This window comes from Lissotriton helveticus, chromosome 7, assembly GCF_964261635.1.
Source record: "Lissotriton helveticus chromosome 7, aLisHel1.1, whole genome shotgun sequence".
Taxonomy (NCBI): Eukaryota; Metazoa; Chordata; class Amphibia; order Caudata; family Salamandridae; genus Lissotriton; species Lissotriton helveticus.
Window position 1 is genome coordinate 1,595,893,620 of NC_136068.1, and position 26,603 is coordinate 1,595,920,222.

The window sequence follows — 26,603 nt, forward strand, 5'->3', positions numbered from 1 at the left end:
TTTGTGAGCCTCTTTATTCTTGAGGTCCCAACTGGAGTGCCAGAGCCTCTCCTTCCTCCTTACTTCTTGCCTGAGGAGCCTAAGGGAGTAGGAGAACCACGGGGCAGATGGTCTCTTCCTGGCTCGGCGGCGGGTCAGTGTAGGGGCCAGTTCATCATAGCCTCAGTAATAACATACTCAAAATGACCGACTGCGGTCTGTACATTATCCATGCCCATGGTAGAAAGGCTAGCAGCCCAGGGCTCAAATGAGTGACTGTTAATATTCCTAAAGCTTCTAACCGTTTCCACAACGTGATTTCCCTTTTTGCCTCCTTCCTCCCTATCATAGTCCAAGTGAAATGGGACTGCAAGGTGGTCAGACCAGGACAAGTGCTGCGGATCCTTAGTAGTCAGGCGGACGTCATTTGAAAAAATTCCATCTAACATATGGCCTGCCCGATGAGTGGCCCCGCGGACTAACTGCAAAAGTCCACAGGACGCCAACCCTTCAGTAAGACTTAAGGTATCGGAAGCATCATGTCGTTCTAGGTGGTAATTAAAGTCGCCAAGGATGGTAAAATTCTCTCGACCAAAGTATGGTTCCAGAGCCTGCAAGAGATTGAAGGTAAAGCCAGTTCGCGGGCCTGGTGGTCGGTATAATAAGATGCCATTAAGGAAAGGGCGCTGTACTTCCTTTATAGTAAAATAAAGGGCTTGAAAACACTCTGGGAAGTCAGGAATGGGTACAATATGGCATTGTAGATGATCTTTATAGAAGATCGCTATGCCCCCTCCCACTCGGCCCTGCCTGTCAAGTCTAGCCAGGCAGTACCCTTCCGGGGCTGCTTCAATTAGGTCAGGGCCAGACGACTCTTTAGCCCATGTTTCGGTGACAAATACAAGGTCAGGTCTTCTATCCGAAACCATCTCCCTAAACATTATCTTATTTTTAACAAGGGAGCGGGCATTAACCAGAATGCCTTCTACTCCCTTGCTCCTAGGTCTAATGGGATCCGAGTGACCAGAGTGACCAGAGGGGAAGTGTTGAGGGGGGTTAATAGACCTAGAGTTAAGATAACAGCCACATTGTAGGGGGGAGAGAAAAGCAGCGGGTTCGAAAGAATGCATGCAACCTGATATACGAGGTTTCAGGCGCAGCATTTCCTGAAGGGAGTAGCTATGGAGGGAGGATGTGTTAAAATCACGATTCAGAGTCCAGCCGTCCAGCGCGTCCTCAGCGCGGACGGGCGCAGACAGGCTGGACTCTGGCGTGACTCCGGCGTCACTGCGGCGCCCACGATGCGCGTACACGCTGCGCGTCATATCCTTACAATTATAGAGGGCTCTAGCGAGTCCACGTGATAGGCTTCAGCCAGTAGCTGAAGAGCGACTATCTCGACCCACCCAAGATGGCCCCCAGGTCAACAGAGCGCTGGGACCGGGCTGCCCAAATGGCAGTGAGAGTGGCGTAGTGCCACAGTGTAAGAATGCATCCTTACATGATATCGGCCTGGAAATTGAACTGTCAGCTTTAAAAATGCCTAACTATAAACTAATTTTAAAAAAGCATGTCAAAGCGGAATCGTTTAAATTGGATAAAATTGCTTTAGCGGAAAAAAACTATGCATGGTACGTGATTAATTCATATCAATCCCCGCGTGTTCAGCCATATTTAAATGTCTTCTTTTCTGTAAAGTTTAAAAAAATGTTTCTAAGGCTACGTATGGGTATAAACCCAACAAAGGAGGCCACTTGTTCTTGGATTAAACAGTGGCCAGACTCTAATTGTAGATTCTGTGGTTGGCCACAGGAAACTCTTGTACATATAGTATGTGTATGCCCGAGGTTGACTAATCGTAGACGTTTTTTTATGAGACCTTATTTTCTGATAAGTGATGTGAGATCTGCTCGTCCGGCATTAATCATGTCATTGTCCGGTGAATCGGTTCCACTACTATGTCAATTGGTAAAATTTTTAATGGCAGTAGATAAATGTTTAATATAGGGTAGATCCTCTCTAATTTTATGACCTTCGTGCTATTGATTTTAATGATTTATAATCTTGATTAAATTAATACATTTTGTTACGATGGTATTAATTTGAAATGTAATATCAGCAGGGTTACCATCGCAGCAAACTGATGCACTTTTTGCACATTAGATCAATCGAAAGGATGGGAAATGAATGTTTATTGGTCGATAATATTTCCTTATGATATTTATGGAAAAGTATGGAAAGCACACCGTCACTTTAACCTGTATTATGTAATTCAAGATGTAAGGTGGCTAGATTTGGGCTTATCAACAAGGTTTTAAACTGTATATATGGGATTGTTTTTTGAATTATGCGAAGAGAAGATCTCTTGTTTTAAAATGTAATTGTGTTTTTTTGGGGTTAATTATGATGCTGTGATTGCAATGATTTTAAGTAATCAAGCAATAAAGATGATATACTACATGTAAAAAAAGTAGGAGAGTGTACCTGAGTGGTCGCAGTGGCACCAACATTTATCGTCCCTTCCCTTCTGCCTCTTGGCTAGGGGAGCAGGTGTGTAGTACCAGTAATGAACAGTTTCCATCCCCGAAGTGCTACTAGCCGGTGTACGGGCACGATGTAGAATGTCGGGCCATTCCTTGTCCGTAAATCGGTGTTTGCATTCTGTCTCCCACCTTATCCTAGCTGGTGAGCTCAAGGGATTGGCCGAACTGTTTAGAAAGGTGTAGATGTCTGACAGTAAGGTACGGTCGTCATGTCTAGTCAGGAGCTTGCTTTTGAATGAGGTTAGTGGCCTTCTTATGCGGGGCCGTATCGACAGAAGGGTCAGGCGGACATACTCAGCAGACTCGTTCAGGAGAACCACGAGTGGGTCTTAAACGATGAGGTGCTAGGAAACATCTTCGCAAGATGTGGCACTCCAGAAATAGACCTGTTCGCCACCGCCGAAAACAGAAAATGCTGAGACTTCACCTACAGGTTTTACCAACCGGGGACTCTGGGGAATGCCCTATGGATCAGCTGGTCGAACAGCTTTCTGTACGATGTTCAGCCCATTAATAGGTAAAAAGTCTATAGTGAGCATCCAATATAAATGCCAACTAATTCTAGGTGAAAAACATTCAATTGACAGTAGTAACCACATGTGAAAGAAACAAAAGCTATTATTTGATTATAAAAATAGATTAATATTTTTAATGTTTATGGCTTATTTTTCTTACGAATAAATATTTATACAAAAGTTGTTTTCTACATTCACCATTTGTTTTCATTGAAATACATATATGCAAAAAAACTGTGCAGTATCAATCAATAACATCAGTGGATCAAAATATTAAATCATATATCTCATGCGGTATCATAACATAAACATACATAATTCAAAATAGCATAAATATGAAAGAAAAAAAGGGGATGTGGGGAGGAAACACAAAAAATTATTGAAAATGTGGTCGGTGCATCATTGATGTAGGCAATGCGGTTAGATGGAAGCTACGGGCACTTCGGCAAGACTGCCTTCATCAGGGGACCGTCATTTGCAATAAAGCTAACTTGATAATACTAAAAGAAAAAACATATAAACTTGTGGATTACTACTCTACATTATATACATGAAGCACACCTACAAACATGGTCTATATTTACACATACAATCTAATCAATATAATGATACATAAACATTTGCGGCTGTTTATAAGGTTATTAGCAAACAAATATTATCCAAAGGATACTTTTCAATGAGGATTTGACTGTAAAACCATTTCTTGACATAGTAATTACTATTCCTCTATTTCATAAGATGCTCGTATCGATCGCTCATTATTCCATATGGGTCAATAAGCAAAACACACATTTAATAAGAGACACATTTTTCATCGCGAAAAGAGTACATCAATTACATTTATACAATAAATAAACCTAAGTACCCTAATATTATATTGAAAAAGAGATCATATCCTGATAGGAGATCTATAGCACAATAATACTCATATTAAAACACAGAATAAAAAAGAAAAATACAAAAAAAAGGAGAGAAGGTAGTAAGAAGAGGATCAAAATTGGCAAGGAATTTCCCCATTGTAAACTTAGAATATTAATTTAGATGTATTCTATTTACAGCAACAGATTTTTAAACTTTATGGCGACATATGAAGAGGAGACCTCTCCAAGCGTTCTATTGAAGCCATTGTTCTACACTCAGACCGAAATAGACAATAAATATTGACCAATGCAGCCTACATGAACTAAAGCTAAAGATGTACACGTAGACGAATCTTCATTTGTGTTCTAAACTTACTTCTGATATTCCAACTGTGCTGCAAATGATATAGAAATCTGAATATTTTCTAGTGGGTCGTGAAATAGGCTGGAATGAGTTAAACCAACAGTCATATATGGAGTATTATAAATATATCTCAAAGAATGTAACTTTAGCTCTATATCGTGCAAATTGTGGGCTTTACTTACTCAAAAAGATCTTGACAACCGTTTCTATTAAGCACTATGTACTTAGATGCGAACATTGAATTCCGCTGTTAGCTCAGAAGGGTTCACATGGTAATTTAACAAAAAAGTCCTTTAATTAAAAGAAAAATATAAATATGGATTAAATGGGACGTACGTTTTGAGTCCTATTTTTAAAGTAGAATCAATAGATCATATAACTAACAATAGTCATTAATCTATGGTTAGACTCTAACGACATTCTTCGATAGAATTTACTATCATAGAGTTTTGACTTGGTTAAAAATAGATATGAACGTTAAGTCGAACCCCGGACTTGCCCCTCTACTCCCAAAAAGACACGTTAGAGCCAAGAAATTGAAGTAGCGGGGGAGAGACGATATTTCTTATATCTATTCATGTAAAGGCGCGTTACCTAAAGTTCTCGGCTTTCCGTCTCAGTCGTAGATTTATAATCTTGTTAGATTTCTATTGAAGACAAAAGAACACAAATGGGATATAATGGCCCATGGATCTAAACATACCAAGAATGTTGTTGGCAGTGAAATAACATGGTAAAAATTGCCGCTTACATCGATCAAAATAGATTTCTCTAGAATATGGCAGAGGGATTGCTGCTTATTTTCAACTTCATGCTATCTCTATATCGGCGCACTCGGGGCTTCAATATAATTTGGGTTTCTGCAAAAAATATAAGCAGAAAACAGGAGGTATATGTTTTTATTAGTTAACTATAGCTCATTTCAGGAGTGCCTACAGATATGGCGCTTAGAGAGAAGTGGACTAATACCTTGAAAATAGATCCTCAGAGCTGCGACAACGCCTCTGCCGTCAGTCCTTGCCAAACAGAGTCAATGTAAACGCTGTCCTCCAATTGGGCCCTATATATATTACTTAATCCCGCGCTTCTGTTTCAATCATCTCAAGCATGAACAGGTGAAAGCTCACGATCAGATTCCTAAATGCGCCTTATTGAAACCGAAAATGCGGTCATAGATGTAAAAAACGGACAAACCTTGAAATGGTACGAATGATCTGGCCATGAATCGGGTATAATGGGTGCCATGTTAGTAGTACACGGTTGATGTAATAAAAAAGGAAAATGGAATCCTCTTTATTTTCATACCTTTTGCTAGCAATACATTAAACATTGATAACTAGCAAAAGCAATAAAAAAATGAATTAAAAATATTTTAGAGGAATAGATATAAAGAATTGTATGGATCCTTGAAATGAATCGCATAGATCGATTATTATACTTTCGTCCTCCTAAATATTAAGCAATCCAGTATCTCCTTATTTTGTGGAAAATATTGATAATATATAGGCTGAAAAAAGGTGCATGATCAACTAAGGTCATAGATATAAAGATAGAAAACGGACCAACCTTAAAATGACACAATGATCTGTGAAGAATGCTTATTCAGATAATGCGGGTGCCATGTTGGTAGTACGTGACTAGTGATACATAATAGGAGATGGAAACTTCTTTGTTTCAACAATAGTTGTAGCTAACAATGCATTGCAAGATAAAAACTGGCAAAAATGGTGGAATAAATATATTGAGGAATTAGATATCAAGAATTATACAGATCCTTAAATTGAGTCGCATAGAGCAGTTCTTACAATTTCGTCCTCCTAAAATATTAAACGATCAAGTGTTTCATTACTTTACAACGAACTCCTATTAGTGATATCTATGCTGAAGGAGACAAAAATACGAAACATATCTGCCATTGATTAATTAGTAAACAGATCGAGATAGTGTGAATATTAATTGACAGCTGACCATATACCGAACCTCACTGTCTCAAATTGAGATCTAATTGCCACAATTTCAAAGAGAAGAGAAGAGAGATATTAGATTATTTTGTATTTAGCCATTTATACTATTGTCCTCAACGCAAAGGGATAGCTATAGCAAATCCTATCTTCTGGTGTCTGACTTCTAATCCATTGTATTACTATTCGCTAGTATAGATCATATAATAGCCTGTTTCCATGGGATTTCTAGATTTAGTCCCTTATGTACAGTATCTAGAGAAAAAATCCCAAAAACTTCAATTTATTTTTAATCTTGTCTAGGCACTGACCTTCTTTAGTTTGTTGACTCTTTGTACACTGTAAATGGAATTTGACTTATCATTGTTAATGTGTATCTGAAAGAGACACGTTAGTATTAGATTCCTTACCTTAGAATATCCCCAGGAGTCAGACTGGATCCGGAAACTTTTGCGTAGCAGTACCCTTGCGTGTCGGTAGGCGTCGTCTGCGGCTCCGCCTCCGTCGTGGGCGCCGTGATGACGTCGTCGGAGTACTTAGACGCCGCCTCCGCGTGCTGACGTCAGTTCTTCTTTTTTCCGCACCAGCAAGCGCAGATCTGGAAAAAGCAGTAACCCTAGTCAATTTTTGACTAACTTTTTGGATCCTTTGATCATTTTTCGAAGTCTTCACGACTCCGATCGGTGCCGTAGGGATGCCTGGCTTTAAGCACTGCGAGGATTGCGACCGCACGATGTCGGTCACGGATCCTCACCACCTGTGTCTAACTTGTCTAGGCGTCGACCACGACGACAAGGCCTGCTCCGACTGCCGGGCCCTCTCTTCGAAAGCCAGGCGGGAGCGTCCCGCAGGCGCCTCGAACTCCGGCAGTCGGTCCCGCGCCGCCAGAGGTCCCGGTCCCACGGGAGGTCGAGGGACAGGTCGCGGGCTCGGAGCCACCACAGTTCCGAGAGTAGGCCGCACTCCACCGGGTCGAAGTCGTCGTCAGGTAAGAAGCACAAGAAGTCCAAGAGGCGTCATCGCTCTTCGGACTCCCCCCGACGCTTGCGCAATGTGGCCGGGGGTTCGGGTGACACCACCCACGCGGCTCCGTCGGAGTCGCGGGCGCCGCGTCCAGCTCCACACCTTCCGGTCCCTGGGCTAAACGCGGCGCCGGAGGAGATCGAGCGCTTCCTCATGGCCATGAGGAAACTCTCTCCTCCGACGGGCTCCGCGGCGCCTTCGGGCCCAGCGGACCCGTCTGGGGCCTCTAGCGGGTCGGGGGCTTCGGCCCCGACGCCGTCGGGTGCTTCGGCCCCGACGCCGCCGAAGCCTTCGGGCCCGGCGCCGCTAGGCCCCACACTCCCGACGCCGCCGGTGCCTTCGGGCCCGGCGCCGCCGGACTCCGCTAAACCTTCTTCGGGATCTGGGTCGTCGCCGTTGGACCTTACGACCTCCCCGGCGTCGGACCATCAGGTGTTGCCTCCGGCGCCGTCCCCGGTTCCACCTTCGTTCCTGTTCCGACGTCGGGACTGCCCCGATGGGCGCCGCTCCAGACGTCGTTTGGAGAGTTTCACTTCTATGAACAGGCCCCATTGATTGAAAACCCTGAGTATCAGGAGATGGGTGAAGAAGGGGATTGGGAGGGGTCTTAGGACCCTCTGACCCGAGAGTGTCAGTCTCATGAGGACTGGGCAGGAGACCTTGGGGAGGCCAGTGGCCTGGACACCTGTCCAGACACTGGTTTTGTCTCCCCTCCTACCGTGGCTTCGGAGGAGGGGGCAACCTATAGTGTGGTGTTGATGAGGGCTGCCAAGGCCTTGGGCCTTGAGCTCCCCGTCGCGGCCTTGAGGACTAACCTCCTCACTGAGGTCCTTAAACCGCAGTCAAGCTCGGCCGAGCCTCTGCTGCCCTTTAATGAGGCCTTGACCGACGTTCTTCTGGGCACTTGGTCCAAGCCCGCTACTGGTTCGCCCATAGATAGGAACGTGGCCAGACGCCACCGCCCAGCCCCGGGCGACCCATGTTTCCTGTCCACCCACCCCACCCCACCCCACCCCCCGAGAGCCTGGTCATCCAGGCCTCCAATTCCCAGACCGCGTTCCCGTCTGCTCCGCCGGACAGGGAATCCAAGAGGTATGAGCAGTATGGTAAAAAGATCTTCTCATCCCTTAGTCTGGGACTGAGGTCTTCCAACACCGCATGCGTCTTGGGCCGTTACACCCACTCTCTGTGGGATACGGTCGCAGAAGTGCTGCCAGAGTGTCCGATGGAGGTACGGGCCAAACTCGGCCAAGCCCTTGTGGAGGGCCGGGATGCAGCCAAATATTGCATCCGGTGTGGGCTGGATACCGACAAAGCAGACCATGCGCTTGAGCGCTTTAAGGACTCCAGGGCTATGGCCAAGTCCTTGGGCCTCTCGGCCCCGCGCCAGCAATCGGCTCCTTTTCACTCCTTTCGTGGCCACGGAAGGGGTGTACCCACACGTGCTGCCAGCCACGCTCCGCAGGGCAATACCCAACGCGGTGGCGGCCGTGGGAACCGCCGTCCGGGCGGTAGGGGGTCAACGGCGAGGTCAGTCCACACCTTCCCCCGCAGCATCCGCCTCAATACCCTCCTAGTCCGTGCTTTCAGGCCCATGTGACGCCAGTGGGGGGCAGGGTTTGCCATCACCACCTCCACTGGCGCACTGTCACTTCGGACAGGTGGGTGCTGCAAATCGTCCGAAGGGGCTACTCCCTCCCCTTCGAGGCGACTCCTCCAGCCATGCCACCGCAGAACCACCGTGTATCGGGGGATCATTTGCGACTTCTGCAGGAGGAAGTTACGGCCCTCTTGCCCAAGGGGGCCATAGAGCGCGTTCCTGGGCCAGAAGTAGGGTGTGGTTGCTACTCCCACTACTTTCTGGTACCCAAGAAGGGCAAAGGGGGCCTGCGCCCTATCTTGGATCTAAGGAACGTTAACGGCTTCCTCCGGAAGGAGAAGTTCAAAATGCTGACACTGGCTCAGGTCTTAGCTGCCCTGGACCCAGGAGACTGGATGATAGCGTTGGACTTGCAGGACGCTTATTTCCACATCCCCGTCCTGCCGGCCCACCGGCGCTACCTGCAGTTCACGGTTGGCCACGAGCACTTTCAGTTTACCGTGCTCCCCTTCGGCCTTACCAGCGCCCCACGGGTGTTCACAAAGGTGATGGCGGTGGTCGCAGCTCATCTGTGCAGGTTAGGGGTTTCAGTCTTCCCCCTACCTCGACGACTGGTTGTTGAAGGCGGGCTCGCCCCAGACAGTCGTCAGCCACCTCCAGACTACGGCAGACCTCCTGCACCAGCTGGGGTTCTCCATCAATGTGCCAAAGTCACACCTGTGCCCCTCTCAGAAGCTCCTCTTCATCGGAGCGGTTCTAGACTCGGCGCGGATTCGGGTTTATCCACCCGAACAGCGGGTCCGGGATATTCAGGCTTTGATTCCCATCTTTCAGCCGTTATCCCGGGTCTCGGTCAGGTTGACGCTGCGGCTTCTGGGGCTGATGGCCTCCTGCATCCTTCTGGTGCATCACGCCAGGTGGCGGATGCGGGCTCTGCAGTGGGACCTGAAGTTTCAGTGGGCCCAGCATCAGGGCAACCTGTCCGACCACGTCCTGATCTCGGAGGGCACTGAGACAGCTGCAGTGGTGGCTCACGGACCGCGATTGGGTCAGAGGCAAATCCCTCTCCCTTCCCCAACCGGAACACGTAGTTGTGACAGACGCGTCCCTCCAGGGCTGGGGAGGCCACATGGGAGAGGCGGAGATCAGAGGCCTCTGGTCTCCGGCGGAGGCTGGGCTCCACATCAACCTGTTGGAGCTACGGGTGATTCGTCTAGCACTGAATGCATTCCTCCCCTCTGTCCGGGGGAGGGTAGTGCAGGTGTTCACGGACAACACCACCGCCATGTGGTACTGCAACAAACAGGGCGGGGTGGGGTCGTGGACCCTTTGCCAGGAGGCTCTGCGCCCCTGGCAATGGCTGGAACGCCAGGGCGTGACCCTGGCGGCTCAACACCTGGCAGGTTCTCTGAACGCCAGGGCGGACGAGCTCAGCCGTCGGTGCATGATGGATCACGAATGGCGTCTGAACTCGGACGTGGCGCAAGGCCTCTTTCTGCAATGGGGAGAGCCTTGGTTAGATCTATTCGCCACCGAAGAGAACGCGCAATGTCATCAGTTCTGCGTGTTGGAATTTCCAAGGCGGCACTCGCTCGGAGACGCTTTTCGTCGCAAGTGGAGTTGCGGTCTACTGTACGCCTTTCCGCCTATACCACTTCTGCCCAGAGTGCTGAAGAAGATAAAGCGCGACCGGGCCCAAGTCATCCTTGTGGCTCCGGACTGGGCTCGAAGGTACTGGTATCCAGAGCTACTCAGTATGTCAGTCGATCCGCCTCTTCGGGAGGACCTTCTGTCGCAGCAGCAGGGGACGGTCCTCCACCCGAATCTGTCCAGTCTCCACCTCCATGCTTGGAGATTGAGCGGCGACAGTTGAGGCCATTTGACATGACTCCTGAAGTCTGTATCGTCATTCTGGCAGCCAGGCGTCCCTCCACAAAGTCGGTATACGCCTGCAGGTGGAACAGATTTGTGGCATGGTGCACAGCAAAGTCTGTGGATCCCCTTGCTGCCCCTCTTTCTGAGGTTCTTCTCTTCCTTCTTTCTCTTGCCCAGCAGGGCTCTGCTCTGGGCACTATCAAGGGCTACCTTTCTGCCCTTTCGGCCTTTCTGAGGCTGCCTGATCAACCTTCTTTGTTCAAGTCCCCTATTGTAAATAGATTTCTAAAGGGCATCACTCACACATTTCCTCCTGTTCCATTTGTGATGCCTTAGTGGGACTTGAACCAGGTTCTTACGTTTCTGATGTGCGCTCCCTTTGAGCCACTTCACAACTGTCCTCTTCGCCTTCTGACTTTGAAGACTGCTTTCCTGGTTGCCATCACCTCTGCCAGGAGAGTGAGTTAGCTCCAGGCCCTTTCTTATACTCCACCTTTCCTTTCTGTCCATCCGGACAAAGTGGTGCTGCGTACCAAACCTTCTTTCCTGCCCAAGGTTGTCACGGCCTTCCACATCGGGCAGTCTTATCACCTTGCCTACCTTCTTTCCGCCACCGCATCCCTCTAAAGAGGAAGAGCGGCTCCACCATCTGGACCCAAAACGTGCGCTCTCATTTTACTTGGATCGCACAGCCCAGTTCCGAGTGGATGACCAACTCTTTGTTGGTTACGTGGGCGCTAAGAAGGGGAAAGCGGTGCACAAGAGGACCATCTCCCGGTGGATCATCTTGTGTATCCAGGCATGCTACTCCCTGGCTAGAAAGGAGCCCCCTGTTGGATTGCGGGCTCATTCTACCCGAGCCACGGCGACTACCACTGCCCTGGGCAGGGGACTGCCCTTACAAGACTTCTGTCAGGCAGCTACGTGGGCATCGCTGCACACGTTTGCAAGATACTACTGCCTGGACAGCCAAGTCCGGAGGGATGGCTTCTTTGGCCGTTCCGTCCTCCAGGACTTTCTGGTGTGATTATTGGTTCGCAGACCCACCACCGGGGTTGGTATTGCTGGAGTATCTATTCTAAGGTAAGGAATCTAATACTAACGTGTCTCTTTCAGATGCACAAGTTACTACTTGTGAAACGATATATCTGTAAGAGACATTAGTTAGTATTAGATTCCTTACCGACCCGCCCATCCTCCCCGTTCTGCGAACCAATATCTAGGGTTAGGGTTATCCCCTTTCAGGGCCCTAGTTTCAATGGCACCAGTGTTGGTTTTTAACATGGCTCTGCGTTTCTGGCGCGGAAAAGCTGTGTCTAAGAACTGACGTCAGCACGCGGTGGCGGCATCTAAGTACTCCGACAACGTCATCACGGCGCCGACGACGGACGCGGAGCCGCAGACGACGCCTACCGACGCGCAAGGGTACTGCTACGCAAAAGTTTCCGGATCCAGTCTGACGAATGGGGATATTCTAAGATAAGGAATCTAATACTAACTAATGTCTCTTACAGATATATCGTTACACAAGTAGTAACTTGTGCAACAGTGGGTTTGATGAAAAGATCCACTATTAATTGGCCATGGTCATGTTTAATTAAAATGTCCAAGAATTCAATTTCTGAGTTACTTACATGGGATGTAAATTTTAAATTAGGGTCACATGTATTAAGCCATAGGATAAACTCACTTAGGTTATCTTCGTTGTCATCCCATACAAACATAATGTCTTCTATATATCGCGACCAGTGAAATATAGACTCAAAAAATGGAGCCACTTCATTAAAGATATGACATTTCTCAAAATGGGCTACATAGATATTGGCCATTGTAGGGGCGCAAGAGCGCCCATACTTACCCCCTTTAATTGTCTGTATAGGGTACCTTGGAATTCTAATATATTATCTTCCAAAATGATGCGTAAGCAGTCAATGATAAAGTCCTTATTACATGCGATCTCATTGAGGTCGCTAAACCATTTGACTGCTTCAATGGCACCACTACATGGTATATTTATGTATAGACTTTCGACGTCTTTAGTTCATGTAGGCTGGATTGGTCAATATTTATTGTCTATTTTTTGTCTGAGTGTAGAACAATGGCTTCAATATAACGCTTGAAGAGGTCTCCTCTTCATATGTCGTTATAAAGTTAAAAAATATGTTGCTGTAAATAGAATACATCTAAATAAAAATTCTAAGTTCACAATGGGGAAATTCCTTGCCAATTTTGATCCTCTTCTTACTACCTTCTCTCCTTTTTTTTTTTTTTGTATTTTTCTTTTTTATTCTGTGTTTATATATGAGTGTTATTGTGTTATAGATCTCCTATGATCTCTTTTTCAATATAATATTAGGGTACTTAGGTTTATTTATTTTATAAATGTAATTGATGTACTCTTTTTGCGATGAAAAATTTGTCTCTTAATGTGTGTTTTGCTTATTGACCCATATGGAATAATGAGCGATCGATACGAGCATCTTATGAAATAGAGGAATAGTAATTGCTATGTCAAGAAATGGTTTAACAGTCAAATCCTCATTGAAAAGTATCCTTTGGATAATAATTGTTTGCCAATAGCCTTACAAACAGCCGCAAATGTTTATGTAGTATTATATTGATTAGATTGTATGTGTAAATATAGACCATGTTTCTAGGTGTGATTCATGTATATAATACAGAGGAGTAATCCACATGTTTATATGTTTTTTCTTTTAGTATTATCAAGTTAGCTTTATTGCAAATGACGGTCCCCTGATGAAGGTAGTCTTGCCGAAACACGCGTAGCTTCCATCTAACCGCGTTGCCTACATCAATGATGCACCGACCATATTTTCAATAATTTTTTGTTTCCTCCCCACCCCCCCGTTTTTTTCTTTCGTATTTATGCTATTTTGAATTATGTATGTTTGTTATGATACCGAATGAGATATATGATTTAATATTTTGATCCACTGATGTTATTGATTGATACTGCACAGTTTTTTTGCATATATGTATACAATGAAAACAAATGGTGACTGTAGAAAACAACTTTTGTATAAATATTTATTCGTAAGAAAAATAAGCCATAAACAACATTAAAAATATGAATCTATTTTTATAATCAAATAGCTTTGGTGTATTTTTGTTTTTTTCACATGTGGTTACTACTGTCAATTGAATGTTTTTCACCTAGAATTAGTTGGCATTTATATTGGATGCTCGCTATAGACTTTTTACCTATTAATATTCAAGTCCTACGTATAGCGAGACCATTAGCTGTGTAGGGGTCCCCTTTTTTCAAATCCGCTTTTCCGCCCATTCCCCTGATTCCTCAGTGCTCATCAAACTGTCTCAATCCAGAGCGCGAATGATCCTCATTGCTCCGGAATGGCCGCGACAGTGGTGGTTCACAGACCTGCTCCACCGGTCTCTCCAACCCCATCTGCGGCTTCCATGTCGGACTGACCTTCTAACGAAGTTCAGGGGGCAGATGGTGCACCCCAACCTCTCATCATTGAGTTTGGTGACATGGCTCCTGAGATAGTACAATATGGACACTTGAACTTGCCCGACAACTGCATGGAAATACTGAAGGAGGCTAAGAGACGATCCACCAGTACCTCCTATGCCTACAAGTGGAAAAGGTTCTGTATTTGGTGCACGTCCAAGAATGCTGACCCTACCTCCTGCAAGGAAGATGTCATACTTCTGTATCTACTGCATTTAGCTCAATATGGCCTTAATTTCCATGCTATTAAGGTTCACCTCGCAGCATTAACTATGTACAGGAAATGCCCTTCACAAACATCCTTTTTTCAGATACCTGTCATTAGAGATTTTTTGGAGGGATGGAAGAAGGTATTTCCCCCCTTTGGCGTCCTTCGCCTTTGTGGGAACTGAATGTGGTACTGTCAGGGTTGATAAAGGAGCCTTTCGAGCCTATTCATAAGGCTTCCCTTCAGCATTTGTCTTGGAAGGCGGCTTTCCTTGTGGCTATAACATAAGCTTGCAGAATGAGTGAGATTCAGGCTCTGTGTTGTCAAGGGCCCTATTCTGTTTTTCATGCTTCCAAGGTTGTCATGAGGACTCACCCTAAGTTTCTCCCTAAAGGGATATCTGATTTTCCTGTCAACCAGATAATCACATTATCAACATCCCTCCTCTCCTGTGGAGAGGTTCCTTTATTCCCTTGATGTGAGGCGGGTGTTGAAATTCTACTTAGATAAGACCAAAGATATTCGTAGGTCAGATCAGTTGTTGTGAATTTCGGTTCAGTCAGGACTGGCCTTGCCACTTCCAAACGGTCCATATCTCTGACGTTCCCAGACTTTTCAATGGAATCTACCCGCTGCTCCAGCTCGCTCAACTTGTGGCAAAGTTCCTGAATGTATTTAGTCACCTCTCTTTTCAGGGTCGCAATATCGTCCCTTAATGTGCTGAAGAGGGCTTACATAAATCCACGGGTGACTGGGGCCTCCTCACTCCCATTTTGTCCCCCTGCTGGGACCAAAGAGGAGCAGTCTAGCGAGGCCGAATCCGGGACCTGCCCTGTCCGCCTGGTGGAGCCCTTGACGAAGAGATCTTTGATGTTGGAGTCCTTTTTGAGCCTGGTGGATGTCATTCTTTCTGCCTCCAGTGCTGCTCTCCGGGTGAGTTCCAGGCTGTGTGCTCTTGCCCCCATCTCCAGCAGGTCGACTAGTCTCCTCATCTGTGCTCCGGGAGGGCCTGTGCAGCAAGAGACGGTCGTGGCTCCGAAGGGCGCCCAGTGAGGCCCAATCCATAGGGGACCCCCCTCCTAGCCACTTGTCTCGAGGTCTCGCAACTGTAGCTCTTCATACTGGGTTTTAGGAACCCTAAGATAGGGGACTGACGTCGAGATCTCCATTGAGGTCGACGTCGAGGACTGGTTCGTCGTAGAGCTTTCATCGACGTCGAGAGGGGTTAAGATGCCGGCGCTCGCTGTCGAGGCGACACCGCCTGTCACAGTCTACGTCGACACGTAAGTCTGCGACATCGAGACGAAGATCAGCGTCGAGATGGAGGTCTTCGACGCCGAGGAGGTCACCGTCGTCGAGGAGACGATCGACGTTGAAACACCGCTCGTCGTCGTCAAGGAGACTGCCGTCGACTTCGAGACGACGTTCGTCAGCGTCAAGGAGACGGTCGTCGACGGCAAGGACACGTTCATCGACGTCGAAGGGACGCTCAGCGTCGAGGAGGAAGACTAGACGTTCTAGGACTAGGACGGAGTCCCCAGCTTCAGCGAGCACGCGGTCGCGGCGGCGCCGTCGCTCGCCCACGAGGGAGAGGGCCTCTAGATCGCCCCCCTCTGGTCAGATGAAGAAGAAAAGAAGAGTGTGACGGTCTCCGGACTCGGAGTACTCTCAAGTCTACTTGCCCACCAAACCGAGGTCGCCTACGCCGCCTCCTTTACCCGTGGATCCTCCTCCACGGACCCCGACTCCTCCCCCACAACCTCCTACGCCTCCACTACCTAAGGTTCCTCCTCATCGTCCTCCTCCACCGGCTCTGCCGAGGTCTACCTCGCTGCCTCATTTGCCGACGCTGCCTACGGGGCTTCCACAGCCTAGGCTCCCGGCTCGGCCTCCACAGCGCCCTCCTGTCCGGCCTGCAGACCGCCCAGGACCGCGGAGATCGAGGTCTCACTCATGGCGGAGAGATAGGTCCAGGAGTCGCCATCGCTCCTCTACAAGGTCCAGACGACGCCATAGGAGGGACAGATCTAGATCCCGCCACACGGACTCGTCCAGTGCCAGGGATTACTCGCAACCCTGTCGGACTCCCCTCGGACGAGGGTGTCCCCGATAGACGATATTGTCTCCTTCCAGGAGGTGTTGGTGCGAGGAGCGGCTAAGTTGGGCATCACGCTCACTACGCCCACACCCTTGACTTCCGTCGTTTTCGAGACCCTTCACAAGAAACAATTGTCTCGACCGTTGTTACCGTTGGTACCAGGGCTAGTGGAACCCACCATGGAGCTCTTCCTCACCCCTGCGGTTACTAAAGCAGCGCCTTCCAGGCTGCAAAAGAAGTATCGGGCCCCTGACAAGGGTCCTGCGTTCCTTCGCTTGGACCCTGCTCCGGATTCGGTGATTGTGACGGCGGCGAGGAAGCAGCACACAACCACCCCATCATCGACAGTGCCTCCTGATGAGGAGAGCCGCTGGACGGATTCGGCAGGCAGGAAGGTCGGTGGGATGGCAGCCACGTCTATGAAGGCCGCGAGTGCCGCGGCCTTGCTGGGGCATTATGATCGGTCCCTAACACGGTTCGTGGAACGTCTTCCAAGGGAGGATAGGGAAGATTTCCAAGAAATCCTTAATAAAGGACTGATGGTCTCCAACCAGGTGATCAGCTCCGCTGCGGATTCCTCCCTCCTGGCAGCACACGGATACTGCCATGGGGTCAACCTGAGGCGCCACGCCTGGCTGCGTCTGACGTCCTTGAAGCCCGAGGCGCAGCAGAGGGTGGTCAATCTACCCTTCTCTGGTGAGACCCTGTGTGGTAAACACGCAGACGAGGAGATGGCCCGTATGAAGGCGGAGGTGGAGACCTTGACGGCTGTCGGACTGGAGAAGCCAAAGGAACAGAAGAAGACCTTCCGCTCGTTCCAGAGACGGTACGGGGCACAAGGTAGAGGGCAGGGTCGCCAGGCTGGACAACAACAACAGCAGCAACAGCAGCAGTTCCAGCGGCGCCCGTTCCAAAAGCGCCAGAGGGGCCGTGGTGGTCAGCAGGTTTCATCCGCGACCAAAGGCCCGGCCGGGTCTAGGCCCTGAGCTGTTACTTCCCCATCATCCGTTACCCGCTCCGGTGGGGGGAAGCATTCAACATTACCTGGCAGAGTGGAGAAACATTACTCAGGACAAGTGGGTGCTGAATATTGTTTGCAATGGATACAGTCTTTGTTTCACCAGCCCGCCTCCTGCGATTCCACCGGTCTGCTCACAGTTCCGACTGCGGGAGCTCCAGGCGGAGGCCGATACCCTGTTAAGAAAAAGGGCGATAGAAGACATTCCTTTGTCTCAAAGGGGAAATGGTCTTTACTCACGCTTCTTCCTAGTACAGAAGAAGGACAAGAATGAGTTCAGGCCCATTCTGGATTTGCGACAAGCAAATAAGTGGATTCGCAGGGAGAAGTTTTGCATGCTGTCCTTGCACCAGATCTATCCTCAGCTGCAGAGGGGAGACTGGCTGTGCGCGATAGATCTGCGAGATGCGTACTTCCATGTGCCCATTGCACGGAAACATCGGAAGTTCCTGCGGTTCCTAGTCGGCGCCAGTCTTTATCAGTACGCCCTACTGCCGTTTGGACTGAAGTCTGCACCCAGGACTTTTTCAAAATGCATGGCTGTGGTAGCAGCGCACCTGAGAAAGAACAAGGTGTTTGTCTACCCGTACCTGGACGATTGGTTGATCAAAGCCTCCACCTTCCAGGAAGCACAGTTGCACTTCTACAGGATGGCCGTCCTGCTGAACAGTCTGGGGTTGCACATAAATCTGTCCAAGTCTGTCCCGATTCCTGTGCAGTGCCTACAGTACTTGGAAGCCTCCATCAATACGTTGTCGGCAAGCGTGTCTCCTTCGGAGGAGAGACGCTTATCCATCCTTTGGAAGGCTCAGGCTCTCATAGCTACTCCATCTACAACAATGAGGACGGTGTCTTCTCTACTGGGATCGATGGGCTCTTGTATCTTCCTCACACCACACGCGCGCCTACACATGAGGCCGCCACAGGAATGCTTGGAGGATCAGTGGGACCAGAGGAAAGGGTGTTGGGACGACCGGATTCAGCTGTCTCTTCACGCCCAACAGTCCCTGAGATGGTGGTGCTCGGCAGAGAATCTACTCAGAGGGGTTCCTTTCCACAAGGATATCCAGACTCAGATTATCGTGACGGATGCATCTCTCCTGGGCTGGGGAGCGCATTCAGACCATCTACAGATCCAAGGACAGTGGTCTCCGGCGGAGTCCACGTATCACATCAATTTCTTGGAACTCAGAGCTGTTCACTTGGCACTGAAGGCCTTTCTTCCGTCCTTCCAGACCAGCTCCTTGCTTGTACAGACGGACAATACGACCACAATGTATTACCTCAACAAGCAGGGGGGCTCGAGATCGCGCACACTGTCGCAGGAGGCGCAGGCGATCTGGCACTGGCTGCTAGCCAGAGGATTGACGATAACGGCGACTCATCTGCAAAACCACGAGTGGGTCATAAACGACGAAGTGCTCGAAGACATCTTCGCCGTGTGGGGCGCTCCAGATGTGGATCTGTTTGCCACCGCCGAAAACAGCAAATGTTGCGACTTCGCCTCGAGGTATTACCAGCTGGGGAACGCGTTATGGATCAACTGGTCGAACAGCTTTCTGTACGCTTTTACACCCATTCCCCTGATTCCGGCAGTGCTCATCAAGCTGGCCCAGTCTCGGGCGCGGAGGATCCTCATTGCTCGGGGAATGGCCCAGGCAGTGGTGGTTCACGGACCTGCTTCATCGCTCGATCCTGCCTCATCGGCGGCTGCCGTGTCGGCCGGACCTTCTCACGAAGTTCGGGGGGCAGATGGTGCACCCCAACCTCTCGTCGTTGAGTTTGGTGGCATGGCTCCTGAGATAGTGCAATATGGCCACTTAAATCTTCCTGAGGATTGCAGGGACATATTGAAGGAGGCTAAGAGGCCGTCTACGAGGACTTCTTATGCTTATAAAGGGAAGAGATTCTGCATCTGGTGCATGTCTAAGAACTATGATCCTACGACTTGCAAAGAGGATGTCATCCTTCCATACCTTCTGCATCTGGCTCAGTCTGGACTTAATTTCCATTCCATTAAGGTTCATCTGGCTGCATTGATTGCTTACAGAAAATGTCCTTCACAGACATCTTTCTTCCAGATGCCTGTGATTAAGGATTTTTTGGAAGGATTGAAGAAGGTGTTCCCTCCTGTTCGACTTCCTTCACCGGCATGGGAACTGAATGTGGTGCTGTCCAGATTGATAAAGGGGCCTTTTGAACCTATTCATAAGACTTTGCTGCAGCACCTGTCGTGGAAGGCGGCGTTCCTCGTGGCCATTACATCTGCCCGCCGGGTGAGTGAGATTCAGGCATTGTGTTACCAAGAACCTTATACTGTGTTTCATGCTGCTAAGGTTGTTATGCGTACTCACCCTAAGTTCCTTCCCAAGGTGATTTCTGATTTTCATGTTAATCAGACTATAACTTTACCAACTTTTTTCCAGAATCCTTCTACTCCAGCGGAAAGGTCTCTTCATTCCCTGGATGTTAGAAGGGTGTTGAAATTTTATCTGGATAAGACTAAAGACATTCGCAGGTCCGACCAATTGTTTGTCAACTATGGGTCGGTTAGGACTGGTCTGGCTACTTCGAAGCAATCTATCTCTAGGTGGATTGTGTTGTGTATCCAGCTTTTTTTTATCAGAAAGCGAATAAGACCTTAGGGGGTAAGCCTAAGGCTCATTCCACCAGGGGCAAAGCAGCTACAACTGCTTTACTTCGTAATGTTCCCATTGCAGAAATCTGCAAGGCTGCCACTTGAAAGTCGGTCCATACCTTTGCTAAACATCACTGTCTGGACTCTGATGCCAGGGCAGATGCTCAGGTCGGACAGGCTTTGCTGCGAAATCTGTTCGCATAATAGTGGTGTTGCCTTTTTCTCCACCGCCGGGTTGTTTTTTGTATGGGCTTGCCATTCTATTCACTAGATTATGACTATACGCAGAGATCCCATACTACAGAAGGAGTAGTTTCTTACCTGTAACTCCAGTTCTGTAGTAGGGGTATCTCTGTTATAGTCATAAGCGCCCGCCCTCCTCCCTGGTGGAGAAAGTGATGAAATGATGAATGCCACAGGTCTAGCTGATACACCTCCAAAAAGAACTAAAAGTGGAGGGAGTTGCTGTGCATTCTGGGATACCAGGAGAGTTCTGGAAAGTTTCCTTAAAGGCACGGTATCCCTTTTTAAGCCACATAATGGCAGCCTATGGGGGCTTGTCTGTCCTGTCCTTCCTCTCTATCATTCCAAGGATTTGGTGAAGGGGGGGGGGGGGTTGGGGGGGGAGTGTTTTCCATGGTTAAACCTGGCAGACCCGTCTAAAGTGGGATATTTTTGGAATATCCTTGCATTTCTAGTTGAAGTACTGGACAGTGTAGCCTTGCATGTATAGGCTGCATTATTTGTCTTTAATTCTCTCTTAAGTGTCTATGCAATACTGCAAAGAAGACAGTTTAAGAGATTATTTTTGATTGCTCCGGGGTCCCCGCACATGAGCGGAACTATTCTCTAGATTATGACTATAACAGAGATACCCCTACTACAGAACTGGAGTTACAGGTAAGAAACTACTCCTTCTTACATCTGGCCACGTGGGTGGTTTTCCAAATCCATCCCTCTTCATAACCAAAATTAATTTCAGATTTTGATATGAAACGTGAAAGGTTCATCCCTGGTTTTCCTACAAGCCCTTATTTTCTGAATGGGTGCAACATTATCTACATGCCATTTGGGCTCTTAAACTTAATCTTGGCTACTTGAAGGTTTGCTGATCCTCAGACATGGTGGCTCTAACCCAGATTTTCAAATGCTGCTTACTTTGTAAGGTATTGATGTTTATACAGTCAAGAGCCAAAGCAAGTTGCCATTCCAGTATAGTGGCTGTGTAGACGTGATGTTTATGGTGGTCTGTGATATGATTATCTCACTTTTTTTGTAAGCAATAGCTGTAGAGAAGATCCGTAGTTTGGCCAATCTATGACGAGAATTATCCCCAAATTTTCATAATTGAGAATGTGCTGCCTTTTGCCTAACGATTTGTTGTGATTCGATACACTAATCAATGCTGTAAAAAAAAAGCAGGTTGGAATGCAAAGCACAAGACAATCTAGAAGAAGACGGAGCTGGAAAAGTAGGAGTACAAGACTAATTATGTCTGTAACTTTTACTGACTTGAACCCAGTCTGAACTGGGGTGGTGTGGAGTGCAAAAAAACGATGGATTTAGGCCCAGATCTCTGTACTGGGGTGAATGTATGACATTGTTCTGCATTCTGTCCATCAACTGTTGTTTTGCATTTGTCACCCCGAGTGGGATGGGTATGCTCAGACTTGAGTCCCATGCTCTCCACACCAATGGAGTCAAGCTATCCTGGCTGAAGACGGCTGATAGCCAGAAACCGGTCCTAGGATGCTTGATTCCGGTCCAGGAAAGACATGGCTTGGCAGTTCGGGCTGGACTGTTCCCATGAGGCACAGGGTCAAGGCTGATTTGCATATGGCCATGTCTGAACTGGGGTGGTGTGGAGTGCAAAAAAACTATGGATTTAGGCCCAGATCTCTGTACTGGGGTGAATGTATGACATTGTTCTGCATTCTGTCCATCAACTGTTGTTTTGCATTTGAACCCGTGCTATACCTCCTTCAAAACACCAGTTAAATTAACATTCCCACAAGTAACTTAAATATATTGAGTTTTCTCATCTTTCCCCTCACTCTTCAGATATGTTGAGGTTGCGAAGAAAGCTGGAGTCCCCGTCAGGTGTTTCTTGTTCACTGCAACTATAGAGATGGCCAAACACAACAACACTGTGAGTATGGGACAGGGCTAAAAAGCAGTGTAGTGTGGGCAGGTGGGGATGATGACCGTTAAATCACATGAAAGCATAGTTAAAAAATGTCCGAGTTCACATATGCAAGAGGCTCTCCGAGGTGTAGATCAGAAGGTCGATCTTAGAAACACTTGTGGAACGCAAAGGGCTCACCTAAATCAAGTGGATCTTACAGGGGTGAGGCTAGAATAGTCACTAATTTGCGTTATAATGAGCTACATCTTGGAAGATTTAAAAGTGGAGGCTGGAGGCCATGACACTCCGCTCGTCTGGACTTCTACTTGCACTCATCCTACGCATACGTAGAAAACGTTTTGGCGGTCAAGACTTCTACATTGCTCCTAAAGCGTAGAATACCCTATCCACATAAGAGCGCCTCACTTCTTGAATTCTGCAAGGTACCTTCTTGGCTGATAGTGCGCTCTACAAATCTGCAACACATAACATATCAGGCTACAAAACAGGAATAAAGTATTAAGAGCGTGGGGCTTGAAGTGAGAAGTGAGGGATCCGGAGAGAGCTGTGTTAGGTGAGAAGAGTAAAGGTCCAGGAGAAAGCCAAGGTAAAGGGTTGGTGTAATTCGCAATAAGTTATTTTGAAAAAGTAGTAAATGGTTAGGAGAGATACTGCGAGGAGAGAGATGTAAGGGGCAATGAGGGTTTTTGGGCTAGAGAGAAGTAATGGGCTAGTATATAGCAAGTAGTCATTGATATAAAGGAAAATGTGACCACTGTGGAAGTGAGAGGAGTAAAGGAAAAGTAATAGAAAAAATGGCACTGCCAGAGAATTGAGGATTAAAATTGAAGCTGAAGCAAAGTTCAATTGACTGGAATGTGTGCTGTGTATCTGTGCTGTAGACAAGATAACTCATCGCCCAAGAATGTGTCCCCTATACTCCATCATGCCACAAAAAGAAGAAACTTCCTGCAAACCTTGGCTTCTGATTGACGAATATTTGATTTCTTGTTATAGTTCCGGCAAATGACGTACACAGGTCAGGGGCACCAACCAGTCAATGACATGGTCTTCAACAGCTACAAGTGAGTTGGCTAGGAGTACATGCGGTAACTGGTACGGGGTGTCTGTTTCCTGCTTGTGTAATAACCTGTCTTTGTCGGTTGCAGGAGCAAGTATGTGGCACCTTCCTTGAACGAGGGCTTCACTGAGATCGTGAAAATCCATTTTGTGCCTAGTTTCAAGGACCCGAAGCTTGAAGCAAAGTACCGCTTATTTTTGGAGGGATGATGCCTTTGAAGTTGCTGGAGCAGCAGTGCTACAGAAGAGGAGAGTGCAGTGTGCAGCAAACCCTGGGCAGGAATGTAGGGCTCACCATGACAGATAGTGCCAGAGGACTGATAAGATGTCTATATTTGGGTAAAAGTCAGCCAATGTTGTGATTCTTGAAGACCTTGTGCAAAGTGTCTCAGATCAGCAAAAGGACTGCATGCACCCAAAAATGAATTCCACAATCTAACTTTCCTTCTAACTGTATCTTTCTACCTATACAATCCATCTTCCATCATTTCATGATATAACACTGTGCCCCTACGGAAAAGAGTGAGTCCTTCAATGGGGGGCAGCTGCTGCAGCAAAGCATAGCTTAGGGTAAGACTGCCATGTACAAGAATGCAAACCAAACTTAGTGACACTCTGACTGTTGGAAGACGTACACATGAACTGCCTTTCTGTTGGGGGGTGACTGAGCTTTGGACAAAGTTGCACACGCCACAGTGAATGTGGTTGCACGGTGATAGCAGTGTTGACCTGCTGAAGGTTGTGTATCTGGAAGATGCTGATTGTTTTGGGCAGTAACACTGCACAAGGTAAGTAGTGCAGTGTTAATACTCCCCCATTCTTAACTCATGTCTTGCGCTTGTTTCTTTGGCCATTGTCTTGGTGCTCATGAATGGGGGCTTGGTTTATACCACAAAGCTTTTATTATCACACTCTACTTGCTTAATGTCTACTACCCCTAATTTCCCTTTCTCTTCATGTCTATTTGCGGAATTTCTTTTTTTTTAGCTAACGTATCTTGTGTATGCATGCACACTGTAAGAAGGGGCGGGAGAGAGGGTGAGCAAGAAATCAGTTGGCTTAGAACTAGTTTTCCCAATCATACACACTCCCAGGTCTGTTGCTGGCTTATGCCCTCAGTTCACATCTCGCTCATGTGACCCACAGCCTCAACTAATTTCTTCCTGTCCTTCTCTCATTGGCTCCCCACTTTGTTGTAAATCTCTGACCGTGTGCATGTAATCGGGCATTATGTAGATGCCCTTCTGCGTGTCAGATGCCCAAGGTAGAGCCCATGCGCTAGCTGTTGTGCCTGCCTTTCCTGGACGGTGCCAGCTGGTCTGTTTTGCCCATGTGTAATAAAGAATATTTGGCATTTTACCAGTAGAGCTTTCTGCTTCTTGCTGATTCTTATGCAGCTTGCTGCCTCTGCATTTGTCTTTGTAAACATGTGATCTGTGCTCCCACCATCCAGTTCTTCTTTTTATCTGTCTTAACTTTCTTCTTTTAAATCAGGTTGGTTACCTCATTTCCTCAATGTTTTTGGTATTTGCCAGTAATCTCTCCTTGCTTTATTCCTGATTGCCCCCTTCCCTAACTTTTCTTTCCTTTGCCTCTTACTAATTATACATCTTCCAATTGGTTTTTGCCCTGCTCTTCTCCTATCTCTCTGAGACAGATCCCTTGTGTAATCAGCTGTCTTGGAGCCCGTGGCTGTCAAATTTCCACAATCTGCTTCCCCACTGGAGTTGCTAAAGCGAAGAGGCACTCTAAGTTTGCATAGATTATACACAATTACATCCCGTCTACTCAGAGTGCAAGGATATTCTGATGGGTACTTCTAACCGCAGATTCATCACCTTTAGTATATCCCCAGGCTGCACAGTGGATCCGGAAATTTCACATAAGTGTTCCAACATACCAAGGATGATGACCTGCAGATATCACCTGGCGCCAGACTGGATCCCAAAACTTTTACATAACAGTGCTCTTGCACACAGTTGGTGACGCTGTGCAGCGTTACGTATTGTTTTGTCCAGAAATTACAAACAGCACCACATATAAGCCCCACCACTCCACGCTAATTTCAGTTCCTTTCTTTTTGCGCCTTTGAACATAGATCCGGAGCTCTGCTTTCCTTTTTCCTTGTCAGTTTGATGAGATGTTTTCCCTCAAAACCTGCAAGAGAACTATGTCCCCTCCAAAACTTCAGGATTTAAACCATGCTAGGACCGTTGCAAACAAATGAATGGGAAAAACCTGCACGAGGTATGCCTTTGGTGTATGGGCTTGAGATACGACTCCAAGTTGTGTAAGGAATGTGCCCTTCTCAACCAGAGTTAATCCAGGAACTTGAAACAAAGCTGTACATCACCAAACACTGGACAAAAACATGCAAGTTCCACTTGGAGTTAGGAGCGGAGACTGATTCACACTCTTATGGTCGTTCCCATGACATTTCTTGTCGCGTTTGAATTCTTTGGGTAATTGCAAACTGAAGTTGAAGAGGAAACACAAAAAACCTAAGCCTGACTCATTCCCATCCCGCTACTCTCTATATCCAGACAAGTCACAGGGGAATAAGCATGACACTCCTGTCTCGCTCTCTATTCTCTGAGGAGCTGATTCCACAATTGATCCCAATGCACCCCATGTTCCCAGAGTCATTAGCAATGCCACAATAATTCAAGGCTATTTGAGAAGCCACACTTCACATTCTTGGCACTCTTTAGGTTCCCTCAACTGCGATTATGGTGTCCGAATCAAAGCCAAAGTCGTCCTGGCCTTAACCGAGGTAAATCCCAAACCACTTTGCTGCACCCAGTCCCCTATAGCCAGATTCAGGTCAGTCAGCCAGCCTTCGAAGAGGACAATGGAGATGATGGGGATGACTTGCTGCATCATAATCATGATGAGTATCTCTACTAATGTCTAGTGGGCTGGATACTTCCCCCTGATACTGGATTGATTTTCCCCTGTAGACCACCAACAGAGGAAAGTGCTTCCTTTGCTGTGATGATTAGACGATCCGTATTGGTGTGGTATTTGATCGCTATGGTTGAATGAGACCTGCGGGCTTCTTGGGGGACGACAAGACGTTCGTTATGGATATACATTTTGATGTCAAAAACAAAGAAGGGAGGTAGAGCGAAACGACTGGATTCTATACATTTTGATGGGCTTGTCTATTTGGCACCAAGGCAGATTCGGCTCTGGAAAGCTTTAGAGGGAGCCAAGCCAGGGC

At 47.5% G+C, this 26,603-nt stretch overlaps 1 protein-coding gene across 1 annotated transcript in view; it reads left to right on the forward strand.

Moving 5' to 3' along the window:
* LOC144770563 (bifunctional polynucleotide phosphatase/kinase-like) overlaps positions 1 to 24,739 on the forward strand; it is a 278,083-nt gene extending 253,344 nt beyond the window's left edge. Inside the window, exons 15-17 of the mRNA XM_078655180.1 lie at positions 22,237 to 22,324; positions 23,318 to 23,385; positions 23,470 to 24,739. Coding sequence (XP_078511306.1) covers positions 22,237 to 22,324; positions 23,318 to 23,385; positions 23,470 to 23,590 — 277 coding nt within the window. The 3' untranslated portion in view covers positions 23,591 to 24,739. The remainder of the gene's footprint in view (positions 1 to 22,236; positions 22,325 to 23,317; positions 23,386 to 23,469) is intronic.
* Positions 24,740 to 26,603: the final 1,864 nt, after the last annotated feature.